At 40.5% G+C, this 16,548-nt stretch overlaps 2 protein-coding genes across 4 annotated transcripts in view; one reads left to right on the top strand and one right to left on the bottom strand.

Annotated features, from left to right (window-relative positions):
• Positions 1 to 534: 534 nt before the first annotated feature.
• On the bottom strand, positions 535 to 12,172 carry haspin (histone H3 associated protein kinase). Its single transcript, XM_004564333.3, has 16 exons — positions 11,695 to 12,172; positions 11,114 to 11,272; positions 10,794 to 10,949; positions 9,998 to 10,135; positions 8,192 to 9,893; positions 6,729 to 6,873; positions 6,472 to 6,623; positions 6,149 to 6,334; positions 5,651 to 5,736; positions 5,409 to 5,471; positions 5,229 to 5,320; positions 3,955 to 4,034; positions 3,042 to 3,130; positions 2,722 to 2,864; positions 2,515 to 2,617; positions 535 to 1,369 (listed from the first exon to the last, which is right to left on the bottom strand). Exons 1-16 carry the CDS (start codon positions 11,850 to 11,852, stop codon positions 1,168 to 1,170), a joined length of 3,654 nt encoding a protein of 1,217 aa, XP_004564390.3. The 5' UTR covers positions 11,853 to 12,172; the 3' UTR covers positions 535 to 1,167.
• Positions 12,173 to 15,301: 3,129 nt separating this feature from the next.
• Positions 15,302 to 16,548, top strand: part of apbb2b (amyloid beta (A4) precursor protein-binding, family B, member 2b) — a 57,931-nt gene continuing 56,684 nt past the window's right edge. For 2 of the 3 annotated variants that reach the window (XM_076884919.1, XM_076884917.1), the window contains exon 1: positions 15,302 to 15,431. The gene's annotated coding sequence lies outside the window, so the exon portion shown is untranslated. Of the gene's footprint in view, positions 15,432 to 15,478; positions 15,955 to 16,548 lie in introns of those variants that run through there. The other variant, XM_076884918.1, reaches the window with a different exon arrangement.

Below are 16,548 nucleotides of genomic sequence, written 5' to 3'. Positions count from 1 at the left end.
AATCCACTAGATTTCCTTCTGCTGGCATTTTAATGCAGTACAATACATTCCCTATCAGTTTAATAAAGGGAGCCCTTCTTCAGCCCATTCCTTTGTCTAACTGCTTATCAAATTCAGAGTCACGGGAGTGCAGAGCCTATCCCAGCTCTTTTAGAGGGAGAGGAGGGGGTACACAGGAGGACGCGGGACCTGGGCAGGTCCCCAGAATATCACAGGACATTCACAGAGACAGATGACCATTGACTAACATTCACACTCACGGCTAATTTAGGATAATCAGTTAAGCTAAGATGGATGTTTTTGGACTATGGAAGGAACACCTGGAGAAAACTAACACAGGGAGTACGTACAAACGCTGACAGACCCAGAACCGTCTTGCTGTGAGGTGACAGTTCTGATTACTATTATATACGACCATACTAAAACAATTATAAATCTAAATACCCTGGTACACAGTAATAACAACTTAACATGCTTCATTTTTTTTCTTACATCTTCTTACAGACTTTTATTTTATATAAAAACATTCAGAACTCTTAAAATGAGCATTTATTGATTATAATGCTTCACACAGAAGTGAATCCTCTGCCAGATTTACCTGTTAAATGTCCCGTTTACACTACATTTACATAGCATAGTTTTGAGATCTAATCTTCTATTTCCCCTTGTGGCCCTTCTGCTTTTCAAATGAAATCACATCACATGTTTGTGAACCGTTTCATCATTAACCAGAGAAAAAAAAATGAAAGAAAAGCTGAAACCTGGCCATGTAGAAGGTAGTGATTAATTTACACCAAGTAACAGATTAAGAAGCAATGCAGACTGCAAACACTGAACCACATTGCTACAAGATTAAGAAAGAAAAATTTATCATGATAATCTTTTTCAAATTTTATACTTAGGATGCAAAAAAAACAAGTGAATGGATTTATTAGAATAACAACATAAAGAAGCGCCACTGACCACCAATATATAATCTTCAGTCATTTTAATGAGCCTTGTTTTATGACAGCATTGTCTGCATTACACTCTAAGTAACTCTCCTGTGCCGGCGCGTCCACTGGGAACACTGTCTTAACAGAGGACGAACGGGAAGAAACAGTGCACCCCCTTCGTGCTAAAAATGGTCTGTGTGAGTTTCCTCACACTTTGCGTTGAATCCTCGTGCTACTGGAACATGGGGCAGCTCTGCAACGCCTCTGTGGCTGAACTGTACTGGAGGACATTGTCATAGAAACCAGTCAGCTCCTCTCGCATGTCCTTGGCAGTCCTCCCCCCTGAGCCGCGGTACTTCATAGAAAGCAGCTTGGAGCAAAGGTAGTGGAGCCACAGTATGTTGGTATGAGGGTGGTAAGCAGCCCAGTTATTCCTGATAAAAGACACAAACAGCATGAGAGGATCAATAAATCAACAACAATGCTGCATTTCTCACTGTGCTGTCATGAACTTTAACAATGCCAAGAGTGTCATATTTGACACGTGAATTTCTGAGACGGCTACATCATCAGTGTGAACCCACACTCTAAAGCAGTGCTGTCAAACATAGGGCACAGGGGCCAGTCCGACCTAATAGTCTGGCCCGCTGCACTGCTTTATAAAATGTGAGGGATTTTTTTTTCTCCACAGCTTTTCTGTGAATTAACAAAAACTTTTAGTCTTATAATTACAGGACTGTGTGGGCAATGAGCTACCAGAATTGTTTGGTTTTTTGTTGTAATTTTAAGCATTTCTCACAATTTGAGTCTAAAGAAACTCAAAAACAGAATATTCTCATCATTTCCCTTATATTGAGATCACTCTGAGATTAAATGTGCAGTTAAACTTCTGTACAGTGACAGACAGGGCAGTCTGACCCACTTAGGATTAAAGTGGGCTGTCTGTGGCCCACGACGTAAAATCAGGTTGACATTTGTGCTCTGGAGAAAAGACCAACGGCAGGGAATGTCCTGACCTCCTGATTCACAGGGAATTATGCAACCTCGCCTCACTGCTTTTTTTCCTTCTTTTTTTTTTCTTTTTAAATTTGACATAATTACAAACATGTTTTTATGAGCGTATCAAAGAAAAAGAAATCCTACATAATAGCAAAGAAAAATTATAATTTACTAGAACGTAACCAGTTCAAGTTTAACAGTATCACTGGTTTCATTTTGTTTCCAGGTTTGTTTCCTCATTTCAGTTAAGTTTATTTATAATGTTGGTGGTATTCGTCATTTCAGGACACAAAGAACTGACTCCATGTCATCATCTCAGTCTCAGACAAATGAACAAATCACTCGTTCTTTCTGGTTTAATTGAAAAGTATGATGAAACTGACCTGGACAAAAACTAAAAATATTTACTGTATATTTTTATTCTAGTTTGTTTTGTTTAGTAGGTGCACAGTGATAGATGTATAGAGATACAGCTATAGAAAGATACAGAGACATAGAGTGAGATAAAGACTTTAAGCCTTTACTACACAGAGACTCCTGTTACATGGCACATAGATGCTTGATCACTTAATGGACTGACCCGTTTTCCTGTCTCATGAGTCTGTAGATCTCAAACTGGTAGTCTCCCTGTCCCATGAAGAGCTCTTCATCATTTGAGATGTCACAGGACACAGTCAAATCATCTACAACACAAAAGCAACATTTTAGAACCACTACGTAATATTCACTATGTGTATAACACAATCCATTCAAAGTATGACAGTAAGCAAGTAGAAAAATATCTGACCGATTTCTAGTCTGGAGAGAGAATAGTCAATGATGCGGACCAGCACCCCTCTGGTTTCCAGAGAGTGGGTGGTTCCATTGATGAGGAAGCTCCCCGTCTTCTGCTTGGTTGTTTTGACCAGCACATTTCCCCAGTGCAGGTCCCTGCAATAAACAGTGTGTAGGGTTAAACTGTTAGAGTAGAGTTCCAGCTGAACATTTGTTAGTTTCCTTCTAAACACTAGAGGGTTTTGTTTTGTTAGCGGGGAACAAACTGCATCTGTACGCGTCTTCTTGGGAAACTGTCAGTCGGTGCTGTAATTTATCAATGTGTGTCAGTACCTGTGTTCAAAGTGAAGCTCCTGCTCAGCAACAGCCAAGGCAGCAGTAACCTGGTGAAGGATGCTCTTCGCCACCGCTAAAGATGCCAACTTGAAAACACAACAAGAGCATAAATTAGACAAAGTCTTTTAGACTATTTAAGTGCAACATTCAAGGCATCCAATTTCCCCACGAGTAAACATCCCTGCAAATTCACCCGATAATCAGTGCAGTGAGAAAAAGTGCAAAAAACAAAACAGGTCATGAGGTCCGAGCACCTGTGCCACACACACTGAGCACCTTCTTCCTGAATGTGTCGTCTGAATGTGTCGTCTTCATGTCGACACATTCAGACGTCAGAGTCAGGAAGAAGGTGCTCAGCGTGTGTAAGACCTCAAGTCAGAAAATATTCATAAAACCTTGCAGGGAGATGAGATGTGAATGTTGTGTAACAGCAATTTAAGTTTCTAGAAGCCAGAAAAAGTCCAGCCGTGCCAAAGATAACACTAGTCCGCAAGAATTTTCAGAAGCAAATAATTTCTTTAAGATGTTCATCATCTTCTCTCATTACCTCCAGCGTGCAGTAATTTATGGTCTGGCTGACATTAAGCTGTAATGACTCGACTCAAGAACTTGCTATTTTTATGCAGCCGCTCTCGTCATTAAAATTTAAAAACATTTTTACTGAGAGTGTGAACGTGAAATAAGCAAAGGCTTCTTTTTAGCTTAATCTTCAGTAATGACAATTTGAATACAAAGCGCTTTAACTGACCACACACACTTTCAGCTTGTGTACTTTCTACATTCAGCCAATGTAAAAGTAGTTTTATCTCCAAGCTACCAGCTTTACCTTCTGTATCTCTGAACAGTCACTGAGGTGGCAGATAAAAGCTCAACATTTCCACAAAGACACGGGGAAAGCTTTGATCCCTACCGTTCCGTTGCTGTTCTCCAAGTCGATGCCGCCAAACTCAAACTCCAGGATTAGGAACATTTGGTCATTTTCAAAGAAATCTGAGCAAAGACACAAAAAGAGAAACCCAAATCACATGATTTGCGTATTTTAGGGACCGAGTGGGTTCATTTATGACCCCATTTTAGAAAGAAAGTCTAAAATATTTTTTAATGGCTTTATATTATTTTCTTAATCAAAAATTTGTTTTTGTTTTGTTAAAAATCTATGACAAATAGATTTTTAACAACAGGCAGAACAATTACATCCTCTTACACTAGAGGGCAGTACAACTACCTGCTCTAATTAAATGGGTACCAACTGCCAGGAAAACAGAAGAAGACAAAGAAGAAATTAATTAACAGCCAAGTCGATCTGACCTGGGTCCTGCAGAAAAACCCAACCCTGATGAAGGCCCTAGCACGAGTAGTGGTCAGAAAAAAGCAAAAAAAAAAAAAAAAAAAGTACACTGGGGAAAAACTGACCCAATTCCACTATGACTGGTGTGCAGGGGGGAAATTATCAATATGCTTTTTGTGACATTTTTATTTGGTGGTGTGTTGTGTGATTTGGGGAGCACTGATCTAATGATGTGGGGGGCATTTTTTTAGGGCCACTTTGGGCCACTTAATATCTACCAAGCATCATTTAAACACCACTGACCACATCCATCCCTTTTTGACCAGTGTACCCATCTTTGATGGCTGCTTCCAGTAGGATACACACTATGTCACAAAGCTCAAATCATCTCAAACTGTTTTTTGTTTTTGTTTTTTTAAACACAACAATGAGTTCACTGAACTGAAACAGCCTCTAAAGTCACCGTATTTGAATTTAATAGATGATGTTTGGGATGGGGTAAAACCAGATTCCCATCATGGATGTGCAGTTGATAAATCTCCAGCATCCATGCAATGATGGCATGTGGATACGGCCAAAATCTCTGAGGAAAGTTTCCAGCATTTTGGTGAATCTGTGCCACAATTAAGGTGTGACTAAAAAAAAATTAAAATCTATAAATGTACAGCTGGTCATAAAGAAAACAAACAAACAAACAAAAACAACAACAACAACAAAAACAAACAAAAAAAAAAAAACACAGCAAGTTGGGCAAGAACTTTTTTAACATTAATAATTAAATTAAGTTGAATCTTAGTTAGAGAGAAGTTAATATAGAAGTAAGTTAACCCCTAACCCTAAGAAATACACAAAACATGTTCTTGTGAATAAATTATAATGAGCTCTGTCTCACTGACCTGGTCTGTCGTTCTCTGAGCCTTTCTGTTGGTCAAATGTGTCCCACGCTTTCAGGAAATCTGCAGGGTAGCAGCCTTGAACACAGTGAAGACTATGGGGAGAAAAATAGACACAAAGTCACATTAAGACTCAAAACTACTGAGGCACTAACAGAAAAAAAGACCAAAGAAAATACTTACTCTTTGAGTCCAATAAAACCATGGGTCTGGTTGTGCTGCTTCTCTTTGAGGCTGCTCAGCTCCCTGGTAGAAGAAAACAAAACAAAACACACAAACACTGCTCATTAGAGCTGTTCAGCTGGAGTACTTTGATGTGGTTCACCATTAGGTATCACTGTACTGAAACATACAGACCTTATAAGCTCTAGCATTACAGCAAATGGACTGCATATAGTGAGCAGTGTGTACCTGCGGTTACTTACTTAGAGATAATAATTTCATGGAGAATCTCTCCAAAGGTCTTCTGGTCCTCTCCGTTCACCTTCTCACTCCCCTCTACTGGAATGATCTGAAAATACAATCCAGGGTGGGACTTCTTGTGTTGAACGTTTGCAGTTTTTTCAGTAACATTAGTGGTTTTATTTTTGAAGCACATTATAACTCAATTGGTTTATACTACAAATTACAGGCCTGTTCCCTGCCCTTTTAGTTCTGAGCCATCATCAATGCCCCCTTTGTGTTTTCATTGATTCATTTTGGCCTCCTGAGCTTCATGTTGAAGTATCTTTGCTCCCTTTTCGTTCTTTTCTACTACTTAAAAACTATAAGACCAGCTCAGGATCAGAAAAGGGCCAGAAAAGGAAAAACAATGCACAATATTTACCTTCTTTGATACAACTCACATCTGTAACTCTCTAACAGAGCTCAGTCAACGCTACACTTCTAAAACATGTTGTTCACATACACTCAAATGTGCTTACTTTGAGGGCGACGGTGTCTCCTGATTCGTTGTTGGTGGAGAAGACTTCCCCAAAGGTGCCCTCTCCAATCTTCAGACACTGCTTCATACGCTGGGGGAGAATGCACTCTTCCCAGGGCAGAGGCCGCTGCTGGCCACATTCAGCATACACCTTCTCTGCGTCTGACAGGTCTGCGTCTTCACAAACCTTCAACAACAGACAAGTGGGAGGAGGTTACGTGCATCCACAGCCTGGATGTCACGCCATCAGGTCTAACGACCCAAATGCAAAGTGCAGAGAAACCAACAGAAAGTCTGAATATATAACTTATGTGCGTTTAATACCAGGGAATGCTGGCCCAGCAGCTGTGACCGGAGCCGCTTGGGGAGTGGCGTCCGTAAGGGTGTGGTAAAGAGATCCCGACTGAGATCAGCAGTGTCCGTCCTCCCAGGAGAGCCCGACGCTGATAGACATAAACTCCTCGGAGTGAGCAGCACTAAGGAGAGGGAATGAGGGGGTGGGGGGCAGAGAGAGAGAGTGTAAGGACTCTCAAAGTCAAACTAAAAGCTTAAAATCCAAACACCAGAGTGTACATCATTACCCAAGCCTTTGCGATGAACAGAGAGGGCGGCTTTGATCCGGCTCCAGGTTTTTGTGTTTGGTGTGAAATCAGCCAGCAGGGATGAGAGGTTGAGCCGAATTGCTTTCACCGGGGTGGAGAAATTCATGGTAGAGCCCAAAAACTCCTACATATAGCACATACAACAGGCTTTAGGTTAAATGACTTAAAAGCCTTTAAATGTTTGATTAGTGCTCGGTGGATCGTGACAGAAAAACTTAAGAGTTAACACAGATCTGCTCTGTGATCAGAAATATTCTGCTTCTTCACTTACGGGAAGAGTCAATAGCTTAATAGTTTTTATGAGGTTTGGAGATCAAATGAAGTAATCATTTGTGGCACTAAAGGGACAATTCATCCACAAATTGTATATAGATAGATTATTTTCATGCTAATTTGCCCAGTTTTGGAGATTTTGGCTGCATGGACATTTGCCTTCCTTTGAATACAACCAAACTACATTGCAGCTACATGGAAGCTTGTGCTCGCTACAGTGTGAGAGCACCTAAACATTATATGCTTACCCATCACCAGAAATGTGATGTTGGTGAGATGCAGGATTTCTTTATAAATGCAGCAATGAGTGCAAAAATAGGAGATACTGGTAAGCTGGAAAACTTGGAAGCCAATTAGAATCTTTTGTCACACCACATGTTCAACATCAAGAATAATTATCTGGTCACTAGCTTCGTTGGCATGTTTTAACTCAACTCTGGTACAGGCTGAGAGAGCAGACACCCCCTCTATCTCTTGTAGTGGTATTGAGTGGTGTCTGTGTGTGTGTGTGTGTCTGTGTAAAATAAGATGGGGTCAAAAAGTCCCCCTCTAAACTCAGTCAGAGTTGGCTTCTTCTCCCACAGTCGATCACCTGCTTCCATCTCATTCCATCTCCACTCCTCAGTCACACTAACCCTCTGCATGTCCTCTTTCACTACATCCATTAACCTTCACTGAGGTCTTCCTCTTTTCCTCCTACCTGGAAGCTCCATATTAAACATCCTTTGTCCAGTACATCCACTATTACTCTGGATAAATACAACATAATAAAACCAGTGCTGGTACCAAAAAAACAAGATTTTTCATAACACACAGGAAAAGACCCAGGGAAACCGAGTTAATGATAAAAAAAATATGGCTAAAAAAATAACCCTAAAAACCATAAATTTCACACCCGAGCCTCAACTCTTGTGGCTCAGTAACAAATACTTGTTACCATCAAGACATCGGGAAACCAAATGTGCAGGTTAATTAGTGCAGCTGCATCTGATTAATACTCTAATAGTCAGCATCATTTGTTGACTGGAGGGATTTACAGAAAAGCAAAAGCATCAACTTAAATGGTAACTTCAACAATGAACCCATTAACCATCACCTTCATTATCCATCCAGCGCTGCTGAACATGCGAGCCTACTGTTTCAGCTGTCACTCTGAATTTGATTCTTACCTTTGGTTGCTTGTGCTGTGAGGGGATCATCTCATTGATGCTACAGTCCACAGCCCTGCTCCTGATCATGTGCGTGCTGGCGTTGCCTTTGTTTTTCCAGCGGCTCACGCTCATGCCGCTTACGCACGCCTTCCTCGTCGTCCCAGGGCGGTCTGTGGATGCGCTCCGCTGTTTCTTTTCCTTCTGAACCACGGGCATCTTTTTTCTCTTCTTTACAACTTCTCTGTCTGAGGCGTTCTCATCCTCAGAAGTAGTCAAACGTCCGTTCTTCACGCTGGCTTTCGAGGCAGTCGTCTCTTTACTGTCATCGCTCTCCGACAAGTGGTCCGTCTTTGTCTGGTCGTCACTAGCTGAGTCGGGCACATCTCCGGCTGGTTTTAGCAGAGCACCTTTGGGACTCATAATTTCTTTCAACAGTGACAAATTTACTCTCTTTATCCCAACAATAATGTTATCTGTTAGACATTTCTCCTTCAGCCCTGCTGTGAGATCTGCTGCACATTCTGTCTTGGCTGATTGTGTCTTACCCAAATCTTCCTCTGTCTGCTTTGAGAAGCCTTTTAGTTGCTCTTGTGACAAAACCAGGTTCTTCATCTGGACTGAACACCTCTTAGTAAGACTTTTACTCTTTGCCACTATAGCCTCGCCTTCCACTGTCTGCACGGTGCTGCTGGACTCCAAATGTGTGCTCATTATAATCTCAGAGCTGCTGTCTGTGTGATGAATAGACTGAACATAAAATACCGATTCTGACTGCTCCATAGGTGATGCGGCCGAGTGTTCGGCTGACTGCTTAGAGTTAACTAATGGAGAAATGTTAGTGTTGCAACTCCGACTCACTGAAGCTTCTTGGTCAAAACTATTACGGATATCATTGACTGTACCTGATGAATGAAGACAAAACGATGCTTTTAAAGACTCTGACAGATCGACCGCTTCACTGCTGTCCACAGGCTGTTTGTTTGTTTGTCGGCTGTGCAGTGAGTTTGAATGTCCCAGACAGGATGAGTAGGTTGTTTCACAGCTCAGCTCAGCGAACAAGTCTAATCTCTCCAGCGGCACGGTGCAGCGTGTGGACAAACATTTCTCCTTCAGCGTCTCGATCAGCCAATCTAACCCTCCTGCTGCTGCAGATACAAACTGACTGCTGCTGCCACTGTCTGCAGACAGCAGATTTGCACTCTGTAATTTGCCTTCATTTTTAGACTTTGATTCACTTCTTCTCTTGGGCTCTGAAAATAAATCAATAGATGGTTCTATGTGGTCAGGTAGGTCTGTGTCTGTCTGCTGGCAGTGAAGCGAACAATCTGGTGGGGAGACTATGCCGTCTACTGACATGGATGGAGGAGTGCAGGACAGATTGTTGACTGAAAATGGTTTAAGCTTCCCGCGTTTGCTGAAGGATCCTGCTGACGGTGTAGAGCAGAAGATGGGTTTTCTGGGGCAGGGTCCAAGACTGCAATCTGCCAACTCGTTGAGAGATATCTCTCGGAAGGGAGCGCTCATAGAGTTCTCTGCACTTGACGGCCCCAATGCCGGAGGCAGTTTTCTTTTCCTGGAAGACCTGCTGTAAGGAAAGGCTGTAGAAGTGAAGTCATCTGAGGAGCTGAGTATACTGACAGATGCTTTGGGGACTTTGGGTTTAATCACAGCGGCTCGTCTACGTTGGGTTACAAAGCGGCCTGCAGAAGATGGATAAACACTAGAAAGCAGGAGAAGAGAGGATGAGAGCTAAAGGTTACTGCAAATAATGATGACATTTCTGTTCAGGCTTTTAACAGAGCTCTTAAAGACATGAATGCTCACTTTGAGTTTGTCCTCATTTTATCTGAATTTCTGTGGCCTTTTAGTGCAGACGTTTCTTCCTCACTCTCCGTGGTGACAGGAACCTGCTGGCCCCTCCGCTTCATCAAAACTCTGTGTCCAGACACAAGCCGGCTCGTCCTGATAACGGGAAAAGACACAAATCATTTCACAAACAGACAAATAAATGCAAAAGAGATGCTTTAAAAGTTGTGAATGGCTAACAATAGTCACTCACTGCAAACCAAACGCTGAAAGTGCTGAGGTAGAGAGTAAAATAGAGAGAGAGAGAGTAAAGAGAGTAAAAAGAGAGAAGTTAGGCAGAAACAAGTCAAAGTAATGCAAAACATTTTGTATCAAAAAGCCTGCTGATAGAAAACTCACAACTCATTTTTAATAATTTAAAAAAGTAGTTCCAGCATCTCAAATGTAAAGATGTTTTTCCTCTGCATGATTATAAATTTGAGTTTGTTTTGGGACTGCTCTGGCAAAAGTAAGTTTCACTTGAGACATCTGTTTAAACTCTGAGAGCAGCCAAAGTGCAATTGTCAGTATATTTTTTTACATTTGATATTGATTTAGACAAGCAGCTCAAGAGCTGACTCTGCAAACTGCAGCTTTTGGAATACATTTCACAGAAACTGCTGAAAACTGTTTGATCAGCCTTCAGTTTGCCAGAAATGTCAAACCTCTGCTTACATTCACAGTTGTGGTTATATTTAATAGAACCCCAAAACTCTCAACATGCGTTGTCATTTTAGTAATGTGTTGTTGCTTTGTTGTTTTTAAATGCCCAGACCTGGTTGTTTTGCTCTGCTGAGTTAATACAGAAGGAGGAGGTGGAGCGAGCATCCTGCTGTTCTCCTCATCGCTGCTAGTCTCCGTTATACAACGTATGGTCTTTCTTTTGGCAGGACGCACTGCTCTACGACTGGCCACACTACTCTTCTTCTTTCTAAGGAAGGGAAAGAAATGGTGTGCACCACTCACACATACAATACAACAAAAAAAAAAGCAAACTACTTCAAGGATATTTTTCTAGCCTAAGATAATCTAATAATTCAAATGCAGTAATACTGACTGCAATGCTATTTACCATTTATTACAATATTCACAGACCTGGCTGTCCTGCTCTGCTGAGCAGGTGGAGGGAGAGGAGGTGCCTTCTCCTCATTGCTCATGTCCTCTTCATCCACACTCTTCTCAGTCAGACAAAGCATTGCTTTCTTCTTGGCAGGACGAACGGTTCTTCCAGTCAAGGCGTTGGTGCTCTTCTCCCTGTTAAATGAAAAGCAGATGAAGAAAAGAAGATAGTCAGGCTCACAATCAGAGCAGGAAACTCTGATTGACAACTAAACTGTACTTTGCACACGTCCACAGGGGGTTGTTATGTATGTACAAACTGTTGATTTACTCTACATTTTTGCCACTGTTTTAATTAGCTACAGTTTGGTGTATTTAAGATATTTAACTATATTTTCATATAGTAAAAATATAATAAAACGAATCCTTTATAAATATATTAATAACTAAAGACTTCAGATATGTGACTGTATGGACTGGCATTTCTGTGGCTTCCATACACACCAATAATATATTTCTTATAAGCTAAAACTAAAAAGTAGCTGCACAGTTTTTGTGATCCATAATGTAGAGAAAATACTGAAAAGACGGTTTAGTAAAGAAAATTATAAACATACCTTATCCTCTGAGGTTTGGACGGCTCAAAGACGGAGACATCCGAGGAGGACGGGGTGCTGTCGAAGGCCTGCTTGCGGTCTTCAGGTGAGATCCAGGCGGACACCTTCCGCCTCTGTTTCCCGTACGTCTTCAGATATAGCGGCTTTACTGGCTTCATGTTTGACTTCCCAGCAACAACCGTGCCAAAAGGTAAAACTTTTATAAACTACAACTGGAGATTTACCGCGGCTGGAGCACACAGGAGTAAGCCACAGTCTGACAGGTTTATATATCGACCGTTGACTGTGCAAAACCACCAAACCACTACAATGATTTTAATAAAGCGTAACCGAAGAACTAATTCTCAACTAACTCAAGCGTAATAACAGTTTTAGCCTGTATCCATGGTTGCTAGCTTTATCTTTTTCTTGTCTTGCTAGAAATCGGAATAATCCAACCCGCTTCTTGTTCAAACTGCTGGAAAACGGTGATTGGTCTGCAACTGTTCGGTGGCTTTATCACAGCGCCCCCTGGAGGATTGGAGTAATAGCAGCAGGCGTTTATATTAGTTGCAATTTTTCCTTTTTGCTGTCCTCTTGGCCAGGTTTCCGGTGGAAAAAAACATTTTAATTTCAGTGAAACTTAAATATATAAATATAGTATATATAAAAAAACTTTGCAAAAACTGAATGTAGCTTCTATCTTGTGACAGGAATGATGTGATATCACTCATGAGAGATATGTGTAAGATATGATTCACAGATTCACCCGTGTTTCATCTTGAAAGTAAACATTTTCCTTAGATTAGTTAGATTTACATTACTTAAATACACTTACTACATTTCATGTAATGGAGGCTACTGGAGATTTGGAGCCCATGCCAGCAGTTCCAACTGGGGTTTTTAATTAAAGAAAAAAATATATATATATCATCATTTGCACCCAAATAGTTAAATGTTGCTGTTGGGTAGTTAGTTACTGCTCCAACAACAGGTAGTTGGAAAACGTATTGCCTCTGTTTATTAATCCTCAAAGCTGACAGTAGATTTTTTTTAGCATAAATATTTGCTAAAGTAAATAAATAATATTTCCGTTTTTCCACTTTGATGTTTGTTTGTTTGTTTGTTTAGATTTTTTTTTTAGTAAAATCGCCAACATTACTTTATTTTATTGTTAACCATGTAAGCGTTACTTTCTTTGTGAAATCAAATGATCAGTTATAAATACTTGACACAGTGTGTCACAAAATAACTTTAGAATAAAGACCCATTTATGTGATTTAGTTTGGACTAATTCAAAATGCCTAAGTACCACGTCACACAGTGTAGTAAGTAGATTTCACCACCAGGTGTCATAATTTTAAAAGAATATTCCCCAAATTTGGTCTATGCTGAATGACACCATATTAATTTAATGATTCAATAAATAAAATAAAGTTTTGTCTTTATTTGTATTATTCATATTAAGGGTGCAACATAAAGCGCTCACTGCAAACTACAACTCATAGAAATGTTTAATTTGTAAATGTTATCATGACCAATGGATAGCAGCAGAGGAAAAGTCAAAAGCAACCTGTTAAATCCTCTAAATACAGAAATGTTTCACTTCACGTGTTGACTCAAAGATAAACTCCAGCATACATTAAACTCCACATTTAATAGACCCAGCGTGGCTCCAGCCTAAACTGGATTATGCCCACTTAACTTTTATTGAATTGAACTGATTTTTCTTTTTAAATTTGTGTATGTGCTTATGTATTATATTTTTCAGCCTTAACTAAATATGCACTGTTGCCAGATCTTATATGGCATTCATTTGTGTATATTATGAAATGTATCTTAAAATTTGCCAAAACCAAAATGGTATAGCCTACGTATAAGTATGTTCATTTCACACAGTCAGTTTTTGTTTGTGGCTCAACTGTTGCACAGTTTTGCTTATTATCAGTACAAACGGCTACAAAAACAGGTTTATTTACACTGTACTTGCAGTAATAGTTAACCTTTTGAACATACTTGAACAAGCAAATATTAGATTTTTTTTCTGCACCAGTGCTTGGATAAGGGGATCAAAGACAAATAGACATTTTGTACTATTTTCACAGTTGAAAAGAATGAAATAACAGTTTAGTCACATAGAAAAGGTAAGTACACCCCTAACTTTATCATACCTTAAAACCATAAAGCTAGTGTGTGAATCTGGGAAAGGATTTAAAATATAAACAAACAAAAATTTCCAAGAGCTGAGGATTTCAAACACCTATAAAATTCAGCCCAAGAGCAGACTGCTTGAGGCTTAAAAGTGTTTGTATCTAGTAAAAATGAAAAGAATCTACAATAACATGGATTTGCCACTAATTTGACCTGCAAGGAGAAAGTCTTCACTGTTCACAGAGCATTAGAGCAAATCTGTAGTTTGCTAGTGAAAACAGACAGACAAATCAAAGAGGGAGGCCACAGCAGCAGTAGACATTTTTGAGCTTTATAAAGAGAAGACTCTAATACCTACTATTAAGCGCGGATCATATCTAACAGTGCTTGCAGATGTCCAAGGGAAATTGCTGATAGCTTCATTCAAACAATTATCATTTCCACATAGAAGAAACTGATGTTATAAAATGGTATAGTCGAAAGCAAAGGTCCAGACTTAGATGCTGTTGAAGTGCTGGTTGTTTGTGCATGTAAGGAAAACCAGCTTCTGATGCCAACATGTGCAAACGTACATAAAAATTCAGTATATATGGCAAAAACAGAGTTTGAACAATTTAAATAAGCTTGTCAATAGTCAATAATTGGTATGACACCTTTATTCTTCAGCACAGCCTCAACTCTTTCAGGCAGCTTTCTTGTCATTTCTTTAGGTAGTCTTAGTTCTCCAGGCTTCTTGAAGGACATTCAAAGCTTGTCTTTGGATGTTGTCTGCCTTTTGTTCTGTTCTCTGTCAACATGATCCCACAACACTTTAATAGTGTTTAGGTCTTTGCTCTGGGGAGGCCAAACCTTGACTGATAGTTTCATTGGATGTGTTTTTCTATCCGAGTGTGCTTTTATTGCATTCGCGGTGTATTTGGGATGCTTCTCGTGCTGAAAAATAAAGCTATATAAAGCCCCAATTGGCATTTTATATGACTTCAGCTAAAGATATGAGAACAAATTGTGTGTACCTAAAGATGTGTTAAGTGTCTTAACAAACAAACAAACAAACTCTGAAAAATTTGAGGTGCAAGATCTAAACTGAAAAAATAGTGAAAAAGCAACCTATGTCCAAAGGAAAACTCTGGAAGATCTTCAGAAAGAAATTAAGATGTCTCGAGACTTTTGCACAGTACTGCTTATACAGTAATTTCCACATTATGCTTGCTTATTATTATATTATACATTTTAACCTATTCTCTGCAGTTATTCCTTCCCATCTCGTGTGTTAGGAATAATCATGCTTTCTGTCGACATTTTCATTGTCACTTTTTTTTTGGACAATGCTTTCCTAACCAACAGTTCATCTTTGCTACTGAAACCTCTTGATTTAAAGCTGCCAGCAGGCATCACAGATTAAAGCGCTAATATTGAGCCGCTCTCTGCGTAGGCAGTAAAAACAGAGGAGCGTTTGCTTCCGGAGCAGCGTCCCCCGGTTCCCCCTGCCGGAGACCAGCGGCATCTGGGAGGGAGGAGAAAAGGGAAACAATCCGAGAACGGAGGGGTGGAGAGAGAGAAAAAAGACAGGAGCTCTGCGAGGAGTACGTGAACCCGCAGGAGAAGAGGTGAGTGATGTGGTATGCCGATAAATTTCGCTTCAACGCAGGGACTTGCGGTCGTTTTACGTCTCGTTCAAATGAAAAACGGGAGTTAACTTTTCCCGTAATCTTCCCCGGGCGACGCAGTGATTGGCATCTGAGGGGCCCGCTGTGTTACAAACGGTTGGCGAAGGTGGTGGTGGTATAGGAGGATAGGCTGGGGCGGCAGATGAGGGGAGGGGGCATTTACGGGACCCAGGGTATGCTTCTTTCACTTTATTGTCACGTATTTTCCCGGTGTCCGTGGACGAGCTCTCACACAGCGTTCAGGGAGTCACACGTTCAATGCGCAGCCGTAAACGGAGCACGGTCGCGGGCAAGGCAGCTGCCGCTGACTCCAGCTTGACTTTTTAACTCAGCCGCTGTGTCGAGGGGACCGAAAAACAGGAGAACCGTCCGACGGTGGACACAACATACGTGTAAAATAACCTTTGTGGCACCTAACGGCTCTTAAACGTGTGTCGTCTTCATGCAGAGGGCCTAGGCTCAGGTAAGAGACGGGGGAAACTGTCCAATCATCCAAACTTGGCCAACCTCAAGACAAAAACAAGGCTTTTTTTATGCTTCACACCCCTAAATACCTTCATATGAGGCAACTAGCCAGTTTGGTGCATTAAGCTAAGTCAGTAAGATATAATATTCATTTCGGCAAGTGACCAAAATAAAAATAAAAAAAAAAATCAGAAAATTTTGAGTAAAGCCTAGATTGGTGTTTTTATCAGTTATTCGTGGATCAGGCAACAATGTGACCTTCCTCACATCTTCAGTTGTATAGTAAATCATTTAAATTTAAGATGATTGATCCAACAAGTATCAGTCTGTCACTCCAACAGTGGCTTAAACCTTTAATCAATTATTAATTTTCTGTTTGGAACTAATTAGCTGACAGATTAATTCAGCCTGCGCCAGTTTTCTGTCCTGTGGTTTCCATCCAGAGGTTGGAAACATTCCCATGTCGTGCTCTGTTTACAGCAACAATTTAAGTAATAAAAAGGCTCATTGTGAAACAAACAGGCATAAAGGGGGTATTCTCTTCACTTAGGCATATTACATTGAATAGTGTGTGGGGCTGTAGGCCATCAGA

Source organism: Maylandia zebra, linkage group LG6, assembly GCF_041146795.1.
Source record: "Maylandia zebra isolate NMK-2024a linkage group LG6, Mzebra_GT3a, whole genome shotgun sequence".
In the NCBI taxonomy this organism is placed as follows: Eukaryota; Metazoa; Chordata; class Actinopteri; order Cichliformes; family Cichlidae; genus Maylandia; species Maylandia zebra.
The sequence above is the reverse complement of the archived record's forward strand: the minus strand, read 5'-3'. Positions and strand labels throughout refer to the sequence as shown.

Excerpts from the sequence above, each read along its gene's own strand:
- haspin (XM_004564333.3), bottom strand. The coding sequence starts at position 11,852 with ATGAAGCCAGTAAAGCCGCTATATCTGAAGACGTACGGGAAACAGAGG. Across the intron at positions 5,737-6,148 it reads GAGACACCGTCGCCCTCAAA|ATCATTCCAGTAGAGGGGAG; the intron begins GTAAGCACATTT and ends TTGTATTTTCAG. Across the intron at positions 5,472-5,650 it reads CATGAAATTATTATCTCTAA|GGAGCTGAGCAGCCTCAAAG; the intron begins GTAAGTAACCGC and ends TTCTTCTACCAG.